This window comes from Hemiscyllium ocellatum, chromosome 26 (genome assembly GCF_020745735.1).
Source record: "Hemiscyllium ocellatum isolate sHemOce1 chromosome 26, sHemOce1.pat.X.cur, whole genome shotgun sequence".
Classification (NCBI taxonomy): domain Eukaryota; kingdom Metazoa; phylum Chordata; class Chondrichthyes; order Orectolobiformes; family Hemiscylliidae; genus Hemiscyllium; species Hemiscyllium ocellatum.
Window position 1 is genome coordinate 13,149,807 of NC_083426.1, and position 19,399 is coordinate 13,169,205.

The 19,399-nt window shown below is 42.0% G+C and overlaps 1 protein-coding gene across 2 annotated transcripts; it reads left to right on the forward strand.

The window, feature by feature from the left end:
* Window positions 1-5,337: 5,337 nt before the first annotated feature.
* On the forward strand, window positions 5,338-18,449 carry LOC132828281 (CMRF35-like molecule 1). Of its 2 annotated transcripts, none has more exons than XM_060845256.1 (7): window positions 5,338-5,420; window positions 9,858-10,181; window positions 10,961-11,281; window positions 13,112-13,145; window positions 13,943-14,061; window positions 15,766-15,806; window positions 17,611-18,449. In XM_060845256.1, the coding sequence occupies exons 1-7, from the start codon at window positions 5,381-5,383 to the stop codon at window positions 17,788-17,790; spliced, it is 1,059 nt and encodes a 352-aa protein (XP_060701239.1). In that variant the 5' UTR covers window positions 5,338-5,380; the 3' UTR covers window positions 17,791-18,449. The 2 variants fall into 2 exon arrangements, with proteins under 2 accessions (XP_060701239.1, XP_060701240.1); XM_060845257.1 differs by having other exon boundaries at window positions 10,961-11,065.
* Window positions 18,450-19,399: the final 950 nt, after the last annotated feature.

Here is a 19,399-nt window from a genome sequence, read left to right on the forward strand (position 1 = left end):
AAATAAGATGGTCAAGAAGGCAAATGATGTGCTTGCCTTTATTGGTCAGGGAACTGAGTAGAAGAGTCAAGATGTCATGCTGCAGCTTTATAAGACTTTGTTTACGCTGCATTAGAGTGCTGCATTCAATTTTAGTTGCTACGTTACAGGAAGGATGTGGAAGTTTTGGAGAGGATGTTGAAGAGGTTTACTAAGATGCTGCCTGGATTAAAGGGTGTAAGCTATAAGGAAAGGCTAGAAAAACTCAGGTTGTTTTCTCTGGAGTGGTAGAGGCTGAGGGGAGGCTTGATAGAAGTCTATAAAGTTATGAAATGCAAAGATAGAGTTGAAAGTCAGAATCTTTTTCCCAGAGTTAAAGTGTCTAAAACTAGGAGGCATGCATTCAAGGTGAGATGGGGAAAGTTCAAAGATGATGTGAGGGGCAAGTGTTTTACACAGAGAATGGTAGGAGTCTGGAACACACTGCCAGGGGTGGGTGGGTGGGGGGGGGTAAATATGATAAGGGCATTTAAGGAACTTTTTGATAAGCACATGAATATGCAAAGAATGGAGGGATATGGACCAAGGACAGGCAGAAGGGATCAGTTTCATTTGATATCACGTTTGGCACAACATCATAGGCTGTTCCTGTGCTGTACTGCTCTACGTTCTAGATTCTATGTTCTGTCGTTCTAGAATCTATGCCCAGATCACTCCACCACAGTTGTTTTCCTTTCAGTTGGAAGCAGATCTGATATGCCCCCTCACCTAATTCAATTCCCTCACCTCTTTTACTTCCTCCTCTGTCTCATCTAAAACATTGATATTCCGGCCATGGGGTGTTTTAATCCATGTGAAGACTGGAGAAATCAAAAGGTTTTAGAAAGTGCATGTCATTATAATAATAACTTGCTTGATGCTTATAAACATGCACCAATAAATGTAACAAAGTGTCTTCTCAGTTGGAGCAACAGAGGAATTGAACAGGTTAAACATTAGCTCAAGTTCCATCTAGAATGCTCTCTCCATCGTGACAATCACACATCTATGTGTAATAAATGAACAACATGGTTTTACTGATTTCAATAAAAAGCTAAACAGTGGGAGTCTTGTGGTGTGATGGTAGCATACCTACCTCTGAGCCAGGAGGCCCAGGTTCAAGCCCCACCTCCACCAGGGGGATTTAACTACAGCCCTGAGCACATTGATTAAAAATATGTAACATTTTGAACATCTAATATAGCACTCAAAAAAGAGAACTGAAAGTCAACATTTAAATAACTCATCAGTATATTCTGACAGTTATAGATTTTTCTCAGCCACCCCGTCTGGACCATATGAGGTTCAATCGAATTAACTCGTACTTTTCTATACTCCAGCAAAGTCAAGCTTAGCCTGTCGAACCTTCTCTCATAAGACAATCCACCTTGGCCAGGATTAGTTTTATAAACCTTCTGATTTCTCCAGTCTTCACATGGATTAAAACTCCCCATGGCCGGAATATCAATGTTTTAGATGAGACAGAGGAGGAAGCAAAAGAGGTGAGGGTGCATACCACAGCTGTGTTGAGGGAGGGAGCTTGCAGCCAGGCATTATGGGTAGAGGGCAGGAATAGGAAGTGTGCAACCACAATGCTGGGATTAAATGACAGCCCTCCGAGCTGCGGGCAGGAGATAGAGGAAGAGATATGTCGTCAGGTTCTAGAAGGATGTGAAAATAACAGGGTTGTTATGAGAGTGATTTTAATATCCCCCATAATAACTGAGACTCCATGAGTGGCAGGGGTTTGAATGGGTGGCGAATTGTTATGTGTGTCCAGGAGGGTGTTTATGAAGCTGTACATCGATAGTCAATGAGGGTGGGGTCCATACAGGATCTGGTATTGGGAAATGAGCCCAGCCAAGTGGTCAAAGGTTCATGGGGGAGCATGTTTGGAATAGTGACAATAATTCCGTAAGTTTTCAGATACTTTTGGATGAGGAGAAGAAAGATCCTCAAATCAAAGTGTTAAATTGGGGAAAAGCCAACAATAACCCAGTTAGGAAAGAATTGGACAGTGGAAGTGATTGTTTGAGGGTAAATCTACATCTGATGTGTAGAAATCTTTTAAGGACTGGTTGAGTACAGGACAGGCATGTTCCTATGTAAATAAAGGATAAGAATGGCAGGATTCAGGAACCTTTGATGAAAATTATCAGCTTAGTCAAAAATAAAAAGTCTAGGCAACTAAAAACAGATAAAGTCCTTGAAGAATACAGAGAAAGTATAAAGGAGCTCAAATTAGGAGGGTTAGAAGAGGCTATGAAATGTCCTTGGCCAGCAGGGTTAAGGATAATCGCAAGGCAATTTATACATCCATTAGGAACAAGAGGATAACTAGAGAAAGAGAGGGCCTACTCAAGAATGAAGGAGGGAGTTCTTGTGTGGAGCTGGAAAATGTGGGTGAGATCCTTAATGAGTACTTTACATCAATATTCATAAAAGAGAGGGACATAAGGGATGTTGAGATTAGGAAAAGGTGTGTGAATACTCTCAGGCAGGTCAACCTATCGAAGGAGGAAGTTTTGGGTACCTTGAAATACATTAAGATAGACAAGACCCTAGGGCCAGACAGGGTCTATCCCAAGATACTGTGTGAGGCAATGGAGGACATAGCTGGGGCCTTAATATATATCTTTCCATCCTCTTTGGCCTCAGGCAAGGTTCCAGAGAACTGGAGAATAGCCAATGTTGTTCCTTTGTTTAAAAAAAAGAATGTATCCAGGTAATTACAGGCCAGTCAACCTGTAGTTGACTGTAGTGTCAGTAGTGGGGAAGCTGTTGGAGAAGATACTGAGTGACAGAATTTATTCACATTTGGAAGTGTTGAACTTGTTAGTGATAAGCAACATGGGTTTGTGTACGGAAGGTCATGTCTCACCAACTTGATTGGGTTTTTTAAGGAGGTGACAAGAATGATTGTTGAGGAAGAGCAATGGATGTTGTCCATATGAATTCAGGAAGGCATTTGATAAGGTATCCCATGGCAATCTGGTACATAAGTTAGAGACTCGTGGGATTCTGGGTGAGCTGGCTAGACAGGCACAAAACTGGTTTGGTCATAGAAGACAGAGAGTAGCAGTGGAAGGGTGCTTTTCAGAATGGAGATCATTAACTATAATGACCTGGAGAAACATGTCTAATTAGTACATTTGTGGATGATACCAAAATTCCGTAATTGGCAGAGTTGCAGATATTGAGGAGGATTGTCAAAGGGTAGAGCGGGATATACAGAGGAACCTCGATTATCCGAAGGACATAGGCGGGCAGTATTTCATTTGGTTAATCGAATTCTGGATAATCAAATACCAGATAACATAGTTTAGCCCAGCATCAGGACCTTGCAATCTTGCCGGATAATCCAATATTCGGATAATGAAATGCCAGATAATCAAGGTTCCTCTGTAGATAGATTGCAGATTTGGGCAGAGAGAAGGCAGATGCAGTTTAATCTGTATGATTGTGAAGTGATGCATTTTGGGAGATCAAATTCAGGTATAATTTACACAATAAATGGCAGAACCCTTAGGAGTATTGACATACAGAGGGGTCTGGGCATACAGGTTCACATATCCCTGAAAGTGAGCAACACAGGTGAATAAGGTGATTAGGAAGACATACAGCACATTTGGCTTTGTCAGCTGGGGCGTCAAGTTACAGCTATACAAAACTTCAGTTAGGCCGCATTTGGAATATTGTGTGCAGTTCTGGTCACTACACTACCAGAAGGATGTGGATGCTTCGGAGGGAGTGCAGAGAAAGTTTACCAGGATGTTGCCTGGTCTGGGGAGTTTTAGCTATGAGGAAAGGTTGGACAGCCTTACATTGATTCACTGGAAAGACGGAAGCTGAGGGGTGGTTTACAAAATTATGAGAGGCATGGATAGGGTGGATACTCAGAGGCTTTTTCTGAGGGTGGAAAGATCAACTACAGGAGGACATACATTCAAAGTGAGAGGGAGAAGTGCAGGGAAAATTTTTCACGCAGTGGATGGTGGGTGTTTGGAACGCATTATCAGTGGAGGTGGGGGACGCAGGCACGTTAGCAACATTTTAGGCATATCATGAGATACACATAAATAGAAGGCAAACAGAGGGATAGAAACCATGCATGGGCAGTATGGAGCGGGTCTAAATAAGGATTAGGAAATAGCACAGGCTTGGTGGGCCAAATGGCCTGTTCCTGTGTTGTATTGCACTGTACTGTATGGTAATTTTATTGCCACTCTGATGAGAGGTTACTGTTGAGGGCCTACACACTATACCCACAAGAGACTTCTTGCCCATATCATTTCTCATCTCTACCTGGTTTCCTGAATTTAGGTCATCTTTCTTCATTGAGCTAATACATAATTAATTAACAGAACCATGTGAATGCATGGAATGCGTTGCCAGCTGTGATGGTGGAAGCAGAGTCATTGGGGACATTTAAGCGACTGCTGGACATGCACATGGATAGCAGTGAGTTGTGGGGTGTGTAGGTTAAGTTACTATATTTTACATTAGGATTAAACCTCGGCACAACATTGTGGGCCAAATGGCCTGTTTTGTGCTGTACTTTTCTATGGTCTATGTTCTAACATTGTCCTAGCTTCCTGTCCTTTGTAAGTGTCCTGTACTGTTCAATATTTGGCTCTTGATCGGTGTCATCAGAGCCATGTCTCTGTAATGATTATCAGATTGTACTTATTTGTTTCTGTTCTTATTATCCGCTTCGTCTTCAATGGTCTTACTCCTTACCCTGTAAAATAGAAGAGACTAACTTAGCATTTTCAGCCCGACATTTCTCTTCGGAAGAGGTTCCGGAAGGGGATACAGAGAGTTTGACCGTGGCAGGTTTGGTGAGCTTACTAAAATTCAGATTTCATTTTTTTGAATAAATGTCTGCTATTAAATATTTATTTCAGTCACTTAAACAGTATAGACCCCCAGAACTGTGAGAATAAAAGATTTGAAATCTGATCAACATTGGACCAGACAAGCCTAAAGCACCTCGGTTTGAAATGATGTTTAAACAGCTAAGTGGGAGTGCTCTCTCAAAAACAATTGCCACTGGTCCTACCCCTCAAACTGAATTAGTGCTCATGTTAAAAAAAAGTCCATTTGAATTGCTTTTTCCCTTATTTATTTATTGCACATGACATATGGGAAGGAAGCTACCAGAGATAGGAACTAAAAAGAATCTTCCTCAAACTTGAACCGCTAACATTGAAGTTGGGAAACAGTTTGGTTTGTCAACTCCTGTGCGTACAAGCAAGACATTTGCAATTCTATAAGGAAGTAAATGATTCAGTACAGATACTTAAATGGACACAGCGATACTTGTACAGGACTGAAAAACATAGATACCTCCACTGGAACCATGAAGTACATTGTGTTCCTGGTCCTCAGTCTGATATCAAGTAAGATTATCCTCTTCTATATTTGAATCACTGTTTACATTTATGATTTGGATCTGCTGGTGTTGGACTGGGGTGTACATAGTTAAAAATCACCAGGTTATAGTCCAACAGGTTTATTTGGAAGCACTAGCTTTCAGGGCAACGCTCCTTCATCAGATGGTCGTGGAGTACACAGTTGTAAGACACAGAATTTGTAGCAAAAGTTTACAGTGTGATATAACTAAAATTATACATTGAAAAATACTTAATTGTTTGTTAAGTGTCTCATCTGTTGGAATGACAATGTTAGTTTTACTTCTTTTATATGTAAATTACAAAACCTTTTTTAAAAGTTACATTCTCAAGTGAACTTTAACAATTGGCGTCAGCCCAGATAATATATTGAAGGTTTTAGCCACCTGTGTGCTGCTGTCTGTTCCATAACAGTTAGACTGATTCTAATCTTAAAAAATGCATTAACAGAATCATTTGCATTTATGTAGTTTCTTCATCTTAGAAAACTGGCTCAAAGTTCTTAACAGAGAAGGAAGAGAAACATTGATACCATGCCAAAGAAGGAGAAGTTGGGTGTACTGACCATTAGGGTAAAAAGTGAGGTCTGCAGATGCTGGAGATCAGAGCTGAAAATGTGTTGCTGGTTAAAGCACAGCAGGTTAGGCAGCATCCAAGGAACAGGAAATTCGACGTTTCGGGCATAAGCCCTTCATCAGGAATGAGGAGAGTGTGCCAAGCAGGCTAAGATAAAAGGTAGGGAGGAGGGACTTGGGGGAGGGGCGATGGAGATGTGATAGGTGAAAGGAGGTCACTTCCCTCCAAGGCCCCAAGGGATCCTTCCATATCCGCCACAAGTTCACCTGTACCTCCACACACATCATCTATTGCATCCGCTGCACCCGATGTGGCCTCATCTATATTGGGGAGACGGGCCGCTTACTTGCGGAACGCTTCAGAGAACACCTCTGGGACGCCTGGACCAACCAACCCAACCACCCCGTGGCTCAACACTTTAACTCTCCCTCCCAATCCACCGAGGACATGCAGGTCCTTGGACTCCTCCACCAGCAGAACATAACAACACGACGGCTGGAGGAGAAGCGCCTCATCTTCCGCCTGGGAACCCTCCAACCACAAGGAATGAACTCAGATTTCTCCAGTTTCCTCATTTCCCCTCCCCCCACCTTGTCTCAGTCGGTTCCCTCAACTCAGCACCGCCCTCCTAACCTGCAATCTTCTTCCTGACCTCTCCGCCCCCACCCCACTCCAGCCTATCACCCTCACCTTGACCTCCTTCCACCTATCACATCTCCATCGCCCCTCCCCCAAGTCCCTCCTCCCTACCTTTTATCTTAGCCTGCTTGGCACACTCTCCTCATTCCTGATGAAGGGCTTATGCCCGAAACGTCGAATTTCCTGTTCCTTAGATGCTGCCTAACCTGCTGTGCTTTAACCAGCAACACATTTTCAGTTCTGGACTGACCATTAGCTTTGTCCAAGGGGTGGCGTTAAATATAATCCCTAGCTACAGTGTGGAAATAGATTGTTAATCAGAGAAGGAGTTGCTGAGGGCAAGGATTTTAACTGTGAAGTTCCAGAAAATTGGACCTCATTGAAAACAGAGCCACGATCAGTGGGGGAAAGGAAGCAGAGGAAGCTAGATTCAGAGAACTAGAATTCCCTCAGGGAAGGGAACAGTGGAGTATTGTAGGACATCACAGGAATTTGAGGAGATCGGTACAATTGATAAAGGAATGTACTGCCTGGAAACATAATAGAGGGAAGTTCAATTGAGGCATTGAAGAGGGCATTGGATGATTATTTGGATAAAAGAATATGGGGAAACCCAGGAGACTGGCAGAGGGTAGTGATTCTCATTTGAAGAGTTAGTGCAAGCCAAATGGACTAAATAATTCTGTTATTATGTTGTATAATCAAGAGAACAAAATGCATGCCCTTCCCTGCCTCCCTAAATGAAGGTAGAATAATGTTAAAGGAGAAAGTGAGGACTGCAGATGCTGGAGATCAGAGCTGAAAATGTGTTGCTAGAAAAGCGCAGCAGGTCAGGCAGCATCCAAGGAGCAGGAGAATCGACATTTCAGACATGAGGAATTCCTGAAGAAGGGCTCATGCCCGAAACGTCGACTCTCCTACTCCTCGGAAGCTGCCTGACCTACTGCACTTTCCCAGAATAATGTTAAAACCAGGCAGTAAATCCATTTCTGCGAGCACCATCAATGTGGCCGGGTAAAAATAATCCTCACATAGGTTAACATCTCAGATTTACATTCTTCACCCAAATTTAAGTGCGCCCATAGTCTAACAGAATGATAGTGCAGGTAAACATGCTGCCTATGTGGAATACAATGTGAATATGAATATCACTTAGTTAGATTTCAATCTGTTTAACGTAACAATTATTGGTAGTTTGTGCATTTAATCAAAGCTTCCCAACTAGTACTACTGAGTGCTCTGTTTTTTTAATGAATAGCCTACATGGTGTAGCAAGCCTTAGTCCATACAGTGGAAGAGTGGGCTGCTGCCTGTGAAGTTGCATTCAAACAATAGAAGCTTCCTTCATCACTTAAAGCTATCGTAATGGCTCCATACATCAATCAGATAATCATTTATAGGCAGTCAGCTCTATGGATTTGAAGTGATGTGCTAAATTCCACAACGCCCTTATGGTCTTGGGGTGGGAAAGTCCAGAGCTAGAGGTTTATGGTGAGAGGGGCAATGTTTTCATGCAGAGGTTGGTGCGTGAGTAAAATGGGCTGCCAGAGGAAGTGGTGGAGGCTGGTACAATTACAACATTTAAAAGGCATCTGGTTGGGTATATGAATAGGAAGGTTCGGAGTATATTCGTCCCCTTCCAATTTAGGTGCAATCCGTCCTTCTTGTACAGGTCACCTCCACGCCAAAAGAGATTCCAATGATCCAAAAATGGGAATCCTTCTCCCATACACCAGCTCCTCAGCCATGCATTCATCTGCTCCATCCTCCTATTCTTGCCCTCACCAGCTCAAGGCACTGGGAGTAATCCAGATATTACTACCCTTGAGGACCTCCTTTTTAAATTCCTGCCGAACGCTCTGTAATCTCTCTTCAGAATCTCAACCTTTTCCCTTCCTATGACTTTGGTTCCAATATGAGCAATGATCTCATGCTGGCCCCTCTACCCCTTGAGAACATTCTGCATCCCCTCTGAGTCATCCTTGATCCTGGCACCAGGCAAGCAACACACCATTCTGATTTTTCTCTGCTGGCCACAGAAACGTTGTTTGTACCTCGGACTAGAGAGTCCCCTAACACAATTGATCTCTTGGAACCTGACGAAACCCTCATTGCATTAGAGCCAGTCTCAATACCAGAAACTTGGCTGTACATGCTACATTCTCCTGAGAATCCAACACCCCCTACATTTTCCAAAACCTGTTTGAAATGGGTATATCCACAAAAGACTCTTGTACTAGCTGCCTATCTCTCTTACCCTTCCTGGAGTTAACCCATCTATGTGACTGTATCTGAGACTTCCCCCCTTCCTATAACTGCCATCCATCACATACTGTTGCTGTTGCAAATTCCTCATTGCTTCTAACTCTCTCTCCAACCAATCCATTCGATCTGATAAGATTCGCAGCCAACAGCATTTATGGCAGATATAATCTGCTGTAATCCTTCAACTCTCTTTAAAATCCCACATCTGACAAGAAGTACATATCACTGCAAAGGCCATTTTTGATCCTTCACAATCTACAGACCCAGAAATGAACACCGTCTTATTCCTCTACAAACACTGCCCGAAGTTAAATTAATAGTTATGACTGATATTTTAAGTTTAATAAAGAGACATATCTCCAAAACATATAATCAAGAAAGAACCCACTCTACTCACTACTGCAGATTCTCTGTAGGCCGCACTTAAAACAACGATTAACTTATCTGATTCTGTGCTGTGAACTTCACCCAAACAGGTTCCTCCAAGATTAGTTGTGAATTTCACCGTTTGTTAATTTTCCCAGATACACTCCGATGTCCAGTGATACATGAATTCAAACAGCAAAGGCAGTAACTATGCAGGTTCTCTCTCTCTCCTGCAATGACCTCACCATATGCTTCCTTTGTCTGTTCTTCTCCCTATTAAAACTGCTGTTGTTTTGACTTTTTTTTCCAAAACAATGCAACAGCAAAATGAAATAGTAACTGCTATTCCTGGAATTTGAGGAAATCACCTCCAGCACCTAAAATACCTCAAAAAAAGGAGCAGCTGTTACAGCAAGAAATTTTTCCTGTCCTCCATCTTGGATGATTCCATTCCCTTCCAGGACCTTTTCTTCCATCCCTTGTTGAAATGTTTATTATAGTTGTGAGGTTCCAAAATAATTGCTTTAAATTGATTGTTGAGATATAACTCTCGTCCACTTGTAACATTTCACCCAACAGCTTCATGGACACAAATTACATGGACAGTGTTGAAAGCTGCTGCAGGGAAAAGCATCACTGTCCAATTTCCATGGAAATGGGACCAAAAACATCCTGTAATGTGGTGTAAATCGTATTCAGAAACTAAATGCAAAGTTATAGTAAGAATTGAAAAATCCACGAACAATAATTTCCATGGTACAACATCCATCTCTTACATCCATGGGTCAATTTCTGTCACCATGGAACAACTTCAGGAGAAAAATACAGGAACGTACTGGTGTGGAGCACAAAAACAAGGTTCCATCGTTGTTTCAGATGTTATATTACTGAAGGTTTTTACAGGTAAGAATATTTCAGAAGATTATAAGGCTGATAATGTGGTCTGAGTGCAGTAACACTCGGCCCACTAATCTTCAGAGCTGGTGTGCTACAGAATTTGACTTGAGTTTATGAAAGGATCAACACAGCTCCCTATCTTTGTAAAATGGTGTGATTAAGAAGTTTTGAGTAGGTGAACTGACACTAATGCTTCTCATTGATATTATTCTAAGCTACTGACATCATTAGATTCCCACATGAAGGGTCTCAATAAAAAAAGTTAAATTTTGATGAACAATAAATAGGTTTATTACATATTGCTTAATAGCTAATTACATTATATCTGTGACACATTGTGATCCCCTGTAAGAAATTAGCCTCAAGTTGAGATTAAGCACCAAACATTCTAGTACACAACTTAAAACATATGATCAATTCCAATTCTGGTGCAGTAACTTAGAGCAATAATGGTTAGCTCCTCCCAGAACCAGTCTTTTAAGCATTTTCATTGGAGTTCCAGATAACAGGAAGGAATTACCAAACTTGGACAAACATATCTCCCATGTCTGGTGGAAAATATATACAATTAAAAACATAACATGAACAACAATGAACACAAGACCTTTCAGCACTTACACTGTGCTCTGTGACTCTGTAATCCTATTCGTATTTTAAAAACAGAAAACATTTTTTGACATTTTCAACATTTAGCTCATTTATTTTAGATATTTTCAAAACTAAAAATATTCAGTTTTTCTTCATTCTGCAGTTTTAATGCCTTTCTTTTTCATATTTACCAACAGATTCAGAGGAATCCATTCCAACAGAGACCTACAATGTAATGCAAAATACCATTATTGTATCGTGTCTCTACACGCAACAGGAGAGACACTATAAGAAATTCTTCTGTAAAGTAACCTCTGTAAATAATTGCACTGTTATCGCCAGTTCAGATAAAACTATTGGAAATGAGTATAAAGGGAGAGTTCTAATCATGACAAACAAGTCTCGAAATTTTACTGTTACCATGAGCAATATCACTAAAGCAGACAAAGGACAGTACTGGTGTGGATCAGTAGATATAGATGACGTAAAGATCACACAAGTCCTAACAATTGCTAATGGTAAGAATCAAATTAAAATTATTATAATTCAGTAGGTCATCCATCGCACTTACAGAATAGGCACATTGGTCAATGCCAACGTTCATGTTTCACAAAAGCCTTCCCCAGTCCTATGCCATCTCACCCTTTCAACATATCCTTCTCTTACTCCACTGCATCTCAATGTGTTTATTTCACTTCCTGTTAATTGCAGCTACCATTCTTGCCTCAACCACGCTTCTTGTTCAGCAGTTAGCAATTTCCACATTCAGTCAATTCTCTAGACAAAGAATATACTCAATGAAATTCTTATTTAATATTTCATAACTATGTTAAATTAAAGATGCTTAGATTTAGCCTCCACCGTAAATGGGGTCATCCCTCGACATCCCTGGCTTTCTCATTCACAAGGGCGTGGGTATCACTGGCAAGGCCAGATTTTATAGGCCAGCCCAAATGACCTGCCTTCTTGACCACTGCTGTCACCAAAGGGTGACGTTGTTAGGGACAGAGTTCTTGGATCTTAATCCAGTGACAGTAAAGGATGTAACTCTAAATCATGATAGGGTGTGACATATTCATATACCTTAGACTTCAGTCAAATTATTGTTTGCTGTCATATACAATATTCAGTCAATGAATCAGTATCTGAATTTGGATATAAAACAGATGTTGCAATTACTTTTTAAAAAATACCAGATTAGAATGGGCAATATTTGTCTCAGAATAAATTACTCTTTCTTCCAGTTACTGTTCCAGGCCTGTGTCTCACTCCAGTCATGGAGGAAGGATGGAAAGGATATGGAAGCAGCTTTGAGACAAATCCTCCCTCATTTTGAGTGGACCTTCAAGTACCAAACTGGACAGTGAGGCACACTGTAGTATTTCCCTATACAAGAAGGGAAGTTTACAGAGGTTATGATCATGGCCAAGTGGCTTCAGTCACTCTGGACAGGGTCTACCTGCTCCACAGTTGGGGGTGGTGATGAGGGCGGAGGAGATGCATGCAGAATCAGGTCACCCATGACTGCTGTGCCACCTCTGTGTCAATTTTTCTGGGCAGGCTCCCATAGGAATCACTAACTCGCTCTGTGGAGATGGAGTCTCAGTGAAGCCAACTTAGAGCCAACACAGATGGCATTTTTAGAAGCCAATGACAGTTTCTTAGTGCTAGACCATCCCATTCCCAATTCTCCCTGAGGAATGAGCCCAGCAGCTATGTGAAGGTGATCTCCACATGACAGGTCACAAGACCATGACAGTGTCCTCCCAAACCCCAATTCATGGAGTCAAATGGACAGAAGAGCCACAGTTGTAGCATTAATCCCCTTCCACACTAAGGGCCACAACAAATGTAGACTTTCTTGATTTTCAAATCCTCTATGGGTTGCTGGGAACCCCACCTTTCTTCCCACCAACTGAATCCAACTTTCCCTCTCTTCCTTTCACAAGATGTTATGACCCCGACAAAGGCAAAGATACCCATTCAACAAATTTTTGTTCATCCATCCTCAATTTGAGTAATTGCCTAAAGGAATTTTAAACAGCCAATGCTCAGGATTATTAAACCTATTCCCCCTACACCAGTTAACCATCCCTTCCCCCTTCACCCCCACCAAACAGACCCCTCCCCCACCAGCAGTCAACACCCTCCTGTGCATCACACCCAATACTAAACAGAACCCTCCCATTCACCTGCACCACTCAGCGGGCCTCCACCCCATCACCTCCACCAACGCTCCACCACCATCTTGCTTCCGAAGGGATTGTGCTAAAGAGGAAAGTTATGCTTGTATTGCTGATGATTTTCAACTATTCATTCAGCTACTTATTCACATTTATTTGCAACAGTGGGAATTCCAGCAATTTCCAGTGATAACCTAAGGTAAGATTTTAATAGTTTTCTTGGAATAATCACTTTTGGGTCATTCTGATTGAAGTTGATGGATAGTTCTGGTCTCCTCACTGACTGATGTTATGTGATTAAAAACTACCCTTTTGGTGCCATACCTTTCCTCATTATTCTTCTATTAATTGTCTATCTCAATTAATACCAATATCAAAATCAGACAACAAAGTTTCCACAGGTCCTGGCAGCAATTGTTCATTTGGCGATGAGATCCACACTCCCACTTAGATCTCATTTCTGTTCACAATGAGAAAATCACACTTCAGCCCAGTGCATTAGTCATCCACAAGATGTGGCCATCATGGGCAAGGCCCGCATTTATCACTCATCCCTCATTGACTTTGAGAAGGTGACCGTGAGCCAACCTCTTGAGCTGCTGCAAACCATGTGGCATCAGTATTTCCCACAGTATTATCAAGGAAGGGAGCTCCTGGATTTTGACTCAGTGACAGCGAAGGAACACGGTTCAAAGTCAAAATGATGTGTGACTTAGAGGTGCACGTGCAGAGGGTGGTGTTCCCTTGCCTTTGTCTTTCAAAGTGGTAGACATTTTAGGTTTAGAAGGTGCTGTTGAAGAAACTTTAACAAATTGCTGCAATGCATCCTCAGCAGAGTAGGCTCACTAGAACATAACGCATCTTTTAATTCAGAGACAATTATATTTAAAACTAATTCCCATCTAGTTTACAGCTAAGAAATGTTTACATATTTTGCCTGGTCCTATTGAGTGCACAACGCTTAAATTTAACCAATTCTGCTTCATTTTCTTTTAGTAATACCACCCTGCAAATATGGCACATCATCATCCCTGCTTTGCTGGGACTGTTAATCTTATCGCTCCTGATTCTGTTTCTGTGGAAAAGAAAAGGGATAAAAAGGGCAGGAAATGATGGTACGTAAAAGCAGAAACTGATTCATGAGAAGGCAATAATAAACTGTTGATATAATATTGCAAATAGTTGCTACCCAATCAGAAACAGATAGGACAAAATTTTCACGGTTCTACACAAGTGTTTTGGGAAGTAGAGCCAGGAGCAAAGGTACAAATTAACGTATGGGCTTGGCGACCAGAATTGTACCTGTTTAAGTTGGGGTTAATATGCCAGAGGCTAGCCACATCAGTGGCCGATACTCAATTAGGTCCATGAAGGGAACAATGAGGGAGAGGCCCCACTTAGATCTGAGACCAACAGGCTACTGGAGGCCAACTCCCAGAGCTAAGGCTGTGGGCCATCAGTATCTCCAGTCAATGAACCCACTGGGCTGTTTGGGCTCAATCTTTTCGCTTTGCTTACAATGACAATTAAATAGGGAAATCTGAGCTTCTACAATCATTTATTCAGCCTGTTCTGCACAGTGGAAGTGACCCTACCTCTGGGCCAGGGAGGCCTGGGTTCAAAGATGTGCACTAATATTGCTGAACAGGATGATTCAAACTGCTACTTCTTGCAAATACCCCTCCAAGCCACACATCATTCCGAATTGGAAATATATCACAATACTTGCATTGTGTGGGGATACCAGTGATGAAACAGGGGAGGACAAAATCAGAAGTCACATGACACCAAGTAATACTCCAACAGATTTAAATAATTTAATTGTCTCTGTGCCCAAATCCTGAAACTCCCTTCCTGACCGCTCTGTGGATATACATACACTAAATGTGGTACTTCAGGAAGGTATTTTCTCCAGGGCAATTAAGGAATTGCATGGAATGTTGGCCTTACCCGGGATTCTCATATCCCTGGAACATTTTAAACAACGGTGATGTGGTGTCAAATCTGTGCAACTTGGAGGGTAATTCAAAGAAAATGCAATTCTGTTTCAATACTGCCTTTGATAGAGGTTGTGGATTTGGAAAGTGCTATTAAAGGTGATTTGACAACATTTTCCAATACCATGTGTGCACTTGAAAAGATGGGAGTGAACATTTAAAGTTTCAATTGCTTTAGCAGTATATAATGTGAAAATTAATTCAAAATCCATCTTCCAATATTCTTTATAAAAAGTTTAACAAAGAATGAAATGAGTAAAATCAAAGCATCCAGAGTAAACTCTCAATCGTTTTAGATGTTCAAAGTTATTCAATCAACTGAAGGCCGTAATTTGCATTTGCAGATTCTCATTAAACTCTAGCACAAATCCATAATTTATGATATAATTTAAGATCCTAGATTGCAAGACATGAATTGTGCTGGAAGCAGTGAAAAGTTCTCATGCCTCAGAACTGTCCCACAACATTTTCAGAAATATATGTTACCACCCTTAGCACAGTGAAATTATTTGAATCTATTTCTCAGGGTGAACAGCAGAACAAACTAAAGTGTCAAACATGACTCAATTTTCTTCAACATCTTGGAGGAAGTGGTTTACCATCATGCAGCTAGGAAATAGCAAGTGTTTGGAGCTTCCTGTGGTAGGTTAGAAATACGTGGTTGACTTGATGTGGGTGGGTGAGTGTAAGTGTGAAACAGAGTGTGATATTGAGGTTTTTACACTGGTTTACATTTCAGACTAGAATAGAACAAACCTGCCGTGGGGAGAGTAAATGAAAACAGCTTTGTTGTAAGTGAATCATTTACTATTTATTTTACAGTTAAGAATGAAAATCCAGAAACTCCAGACATGACCACGAAGGTAAGAATGGAAGGCATCTAAAGATTATGGATATTGTCCCACTTATCTTACAATTACTCAATACTTCATTGCTTTAATCGCATAAATGCCCCAAAGTACTCACCAAAACATTGTGGAGCATTATATTCATTGGTTTTGAAAACCGTCACTTGCAATTTACCTCCAATCATGCACCTAAAATGCTGCTCGTTCACTGTTGCTGGGACTCGAGGAATTCCCTTCCTGACTCACTGTGGATGTACCAACATCCTAGGGACTGCTGCAATTCAATCAGGTGGCTCAAGGACAATAAACTATAGATAATCAATGCTGGCCCAAGCATTCTGTGAAGGAATAAAAATTGGATTTTGACAAGATTCTCCACAATAGACTCTGTTATACAGTTCAGCACAATGGGATTTGTGGAAACATTTAGGGTAATTGTGCATCCTCATTAGACACAAAACAACCATTACTGTGCAGAGGTGGTGGGGGTAAGCCTCTGACTTAAGCCTCTGCAGTCCATCTGGGACATCTTCACCCTTAGTTCACCCTGGAGCAGTACGGTGGCTCAGTGGTTAGCACTGCCGCCTCACAGTGCCAGGGATCCATGTTCGATTCTAGCCTCAAGCGACTGTGTGGAGTTTGCACATTCTCCCCGCATCTGCATGAGTTTCCTCCGTGTGCTCCGGTTTCCTCCTGCAGTCCAAAGCTAGGTGGATTAGCCATGAGAAGTGCAGAATTATAGGGTAAATGGGTCTGGGTGGGGTGCTCTTTGGAAGGTTAGTGTAGTCTCAATGGCCTGCTTCCACACTGAAGGGATTCTATGACTATTTCGGTTAGGGAATGAGTTCCAGTATTGACCAAGTACCAGTGAAGGGATATGGTCTAAGACAGGTTGGCGTGAACCTTGGAGAGGAATGTGCATCTGCTGCCCTTGAATTTGGAAGGTGCCTTTGAAAGACCTTGACTGACAACGGTCCCTCCCCCTACTTTGTATAGACACAGACACTGAGAAGGGCTGCGCACACTGATCAACATGTTGACGTGCAGTGGCAAGAAAAATGAGAAGAAACATTTCTTAGTTAGTTGCTGCAGTGCTTCTTGGAGATGGTATACATCAATATCACTGCACATCAGTGATGGAGCAAATATACTCAAAGTAATGAAAACAGAAAATGCTGGATAAATCTCGCAGGACTGACAGCATCTACAGAGCCTGTGACAATTGATCTGCTGAGCTTCTCCAGCATTTTCTGTTTTTATTTCAGACTTGCAGCACTGCAGTATTTCCTTATACTTGCATATTGAGGGTGACTGATGGAGTGCCAAACAAGTGAGCATTTTGTCCTGAATACTGCCGAGTTTCTTGAATGTTGTGGCAGCTGCGCTCCCCAAGTGGGTGCATTCCACATAATCACTTACACCTTGTAGACAATGGGCAGACTTTGGGGACGCATGATTAGTAACTCAAAACAAAATTCCCAACCTCCAACGCGGAGGTCGGTTGGCTGGATGGACAGCTGCCTGCCTGGCAACGTCACCAGTGTGGGTTCAATTTCCACACTAAGTGAGGTCATCACCTCAACCTTTCCCCTCACCTGAGGCGTAGTCACCCTCAGGTTAAACTCACCATCAGAGCAGCTTCCGTGGCCTCCGGTGACTTTTCTTTTACTTATAGCCACAACAGTTACGTGGCTGATTCAGTTCAATTTCTCTTGATGGTGGAGGGTTCAATGCTGGCAATGTCATTCAATGTCAATTTTCATATTTTAGCGTCATGCCTCTGTTACATGTTCAAGTGTGAGTGTTATGTTTATTCCAGTCTGACAGGATAATGAAAGACACTGTCACTTATTCCAATGTGACCCTTCAGCCTTCTGCTCAAACAACGGAAGATTCTGGAACTTATGCTAACTTAAAGGATTTGAAAGAGCAAAAGGGTAGCATCAAAATCAATTCTTCGGAATCAGTGGAATATGCGGCATTGCAATTCAAATCTTAGAGCAATTACCTTCTGGATTCAAAGACGACGCTCTATTTATTCCTTAAACCTTAATTTTAAAAATAGTCAGCAATTGGAATAGCACCAGAGAGAGAAATATTTTATCTTCTGGGAGCAGACCACCAGACGGGGACTGCTATAAAGTCTGGTGTCAAACCCATCACCATTGGTATTTTACAAGCAGTAGAGTGGTGCCTGTAATGCTGCCTGGTTTGGAGACAAATAAGGGCCACAAAGTTAGAGTTCACAGCACAGAAAGAGGCCATTTGGCCCATTGTTGAGTGTTGCAGATGCAATCAGGTATCTAATTCCGAAATCAAGCACTTGGCTCATAGCCTTGTTTGCAATTGTGTTAAATGATCATCTAATTACATCTAAATCCCACCTCTACCAAACTAAAGACTATGATTTCCCAGATACCCACTACTATTAGCGAAGAGTTTTCTTTAAGCCCCGTCTAAATCTCCTGCTCCTTACCACAAATCTATGCCCTCTGATTATTGACCCCTCTGCTACCTCCAATCTACGCTCCTCAATTTTATACAATCCAGTTCCTGCTCAGTCTTCTCTGCACAAAGGAAAACAGCCTACTTAGTCTTTCTTCATAGCTCCAACCCAGGCAATAGTCTGGTGAATCCCCTCTACACCTTGCTGCAAATGTGTTGCTGGTCAAAGCACAGCAGGCCAGGCAGCATCTCAGGAATAGAGAATTCGACGTTTCGAGCATAAGCCCTTCCTGATGAAGGGCTTATGCTCGAAACGTCGAATTCCCTATTCCTGAGATGCTGCCTGGCCTGCTGTGCTTTGACCAGCAACACATTTGCAGCTGTGATCTCCAGCATCTGCAGACCTCATTTTTTACCCTTCTACACCTTCTCTAGCGTTTTCATACCCTTCCAACACTGCAGTGACCCAAAACTGCACACACTATTCCTGTTGGGGCCTTGTTGATCTTTGACAGAGATCCAAAGTAACCTCCTTGCTCTTGTATTCTATACCTTGATGTCTGGAGGTCTAATGCCTCCACCCATCCCTTCAATTATTCTCCCATGGCAAATCCTGCCGGCCTTGCACTGGATGAGGTGGGCAGACATTCTGTACAGGCAACGTATGCTCAACAGAGCAACTCCCACTCCCTTCCCACTCCAATTGCTTTCTTCCCTCAGTGATTCCATGTCCTCTACAGAGCACTGACCCAGTCAAAACCCTCATTCAGTTCTTCAATCTGATCCTTGACTCCACAATCTTGGGAACTGCCTCCAGTCCCAGCAATGGCTACAGCCTGTGGTAACCCAACTTGGACTAAAGAGCTGCCAACATTCTGACTAGTCAACAGCTCTCAAAATGGATGACTTCCTCCTCAGGTAGAGAAGGAATCTCACTGAGCTGATCACCAGTCATGAAATCACTTTACGGCAATCTAAAAGAGGGCTCATCCAACATTTAAGATGTGACCACAAATTCAAAACTAAATTCCACCCAAGATTCAGTTCAGGTAATTGGTCTGAAACACTAAGTACCATCTTTCCAACTGCTGTAGCACTGACCTACATTTGCTTGTCATCAGTCTAAATATATAGTTTTTTCAGACATTACAAAATCACTTATT

What these genes read in the sequence shown, in the direction of transcription:
- LOC132828281 (XM_060845256.1), top strand. Translation starts at nt 5,381, where the DNA reads ATGAAGTACATTGTGTTCCTGGTCCTCAGTCTGATATCAA. An exon ending in ATTACTGAAGGTTTTTACAG is followed by an intron (nt 10,182 to 10,960) that starts GTAAGAATATTT and finishes ATTTACCAACAG; the next exon opens with ATTCAGAGGAATCCATTCCA. An exon ending in AAAAAGGGCAGGAAATGATG is followed by an intron (nt 14,062 to 15,765) that starts GTACGTAAAAGC and finishes TTTATTTTACAG; the next exon opens with TTAAGAATGAAAATCCAGAA.